Below are 843 nucleotides of genomic sequence, written 5' to 3'. Positions count from 1 at the left end.
GGGTTTTATTGGGGTAGTGACTAATCGAACAAGCCAAATCCCATGTCGTTATCTGACTCCTCAGACTCCTCCTTCTCGTCTTTTTTATCCTCTGATGAGGGGGCAGAGCCAGCTGCAGGTGCTGTGGTTCCGGGGGCGGCCAACACGTCCACAGCCCCTCCGGCAGGAACACTGGCCAGCTTGCCGATGCCCTGAGTGATCACATCCTCAATGTTTTTCCCGCTCAATTCACTGATGACCTTGTTGAGCCAGTCATCGTCCACCTTCGTCCGCCATCGTCCCAGGATCTTCTTGATGTCCTTGGCGCTGGGGGATGCATTGTACCCCAGGGCGGCCAGCAGGTAGGAGGCAATGTAGCACATCTTGAGACAGCCAAGCAGCCTGGTGCTTACAACCTCTGTGGCGGCGGTGACAGGAAGCTTAAATCTGTAATTATTTGGTCTAGAGAGATAGTACAGGAGGTAGGGTGCTTGCCTTGCACATGGCCAACCCAAGGTCCATCCCTGGCATCCCATATGGTGCCCTGCACTTCCAGGTATAATTCCTGAGTGTAGAGCAAGGAGTAACCCTTGCACATTGGCGGGCATGGCCCCCAAACAAAACAAAACAAAACAAAACAAAAAGCCTATACTTATTAATAGATAAGAATGTATAAGTAGGGCCAGAGATAGAATACAGGAGGTAAGGCACTTACTTTGCTTGCAGTGCTGCCATCTGGATCCCAGTCACCACATATGGTCCTTTGAGCACAGAGCAAAGAATAGATGTGAGCACTGAAGGATGTGACCCATGCTATCCTCCTCAATGTGTAACTGAGAAAAAAATAACCCTAAGGAAATCAAC

The 843-nt window shown here is 50.2% G+C and overlaps 1 protein-coding gene across 1 annotated transcript; it reads right to left on the bottom strand.

Annotated features, from left to right (window-relative positions):
* LOC130038057 (60S acidic ribosomal protein P2-like) lies at positions 1–362 on the bottom strand. The gene has a single exon (XM_056129987.1). It carries the CDS (start codon positions 360–362, stop codon positions 21–23), a length of 342 nt encoding a protein of 113 aa, XP_055985962.1. The 3' UTR covers positions 1–20.
* Positions 363–843: the final 481 nt, after the last annotated feature.

This window comes from Sorex fumeus, unplaced genomic scaffold (genome assembly GCF_029834395.1).
Source record: "Sorex fumeus unplaced genomic scaffold, SorFum_2.1 ptg000073l, whole genome shotgun sequence".
Taxonomy (NCBI): Eukaryota; Metazoa; Chordata; class Mammalia; order Eulipotyphla; family Soricidae; genus Sorex; species Sorex fumeus.
Note: the sequence above shows the minus strand (reverse complement) of the source record. Positions and strands in the feature narration are given on the sequence as shown.

Coding starts and splice junctions, on each gene's coding strand:
- LOC130038057 (XM_056129987.1), bottom strand. CDS start 362: ATGTGCTACATTGCCTCCTACCTGCTGGCCGCCCTGGGGTACAATGCA.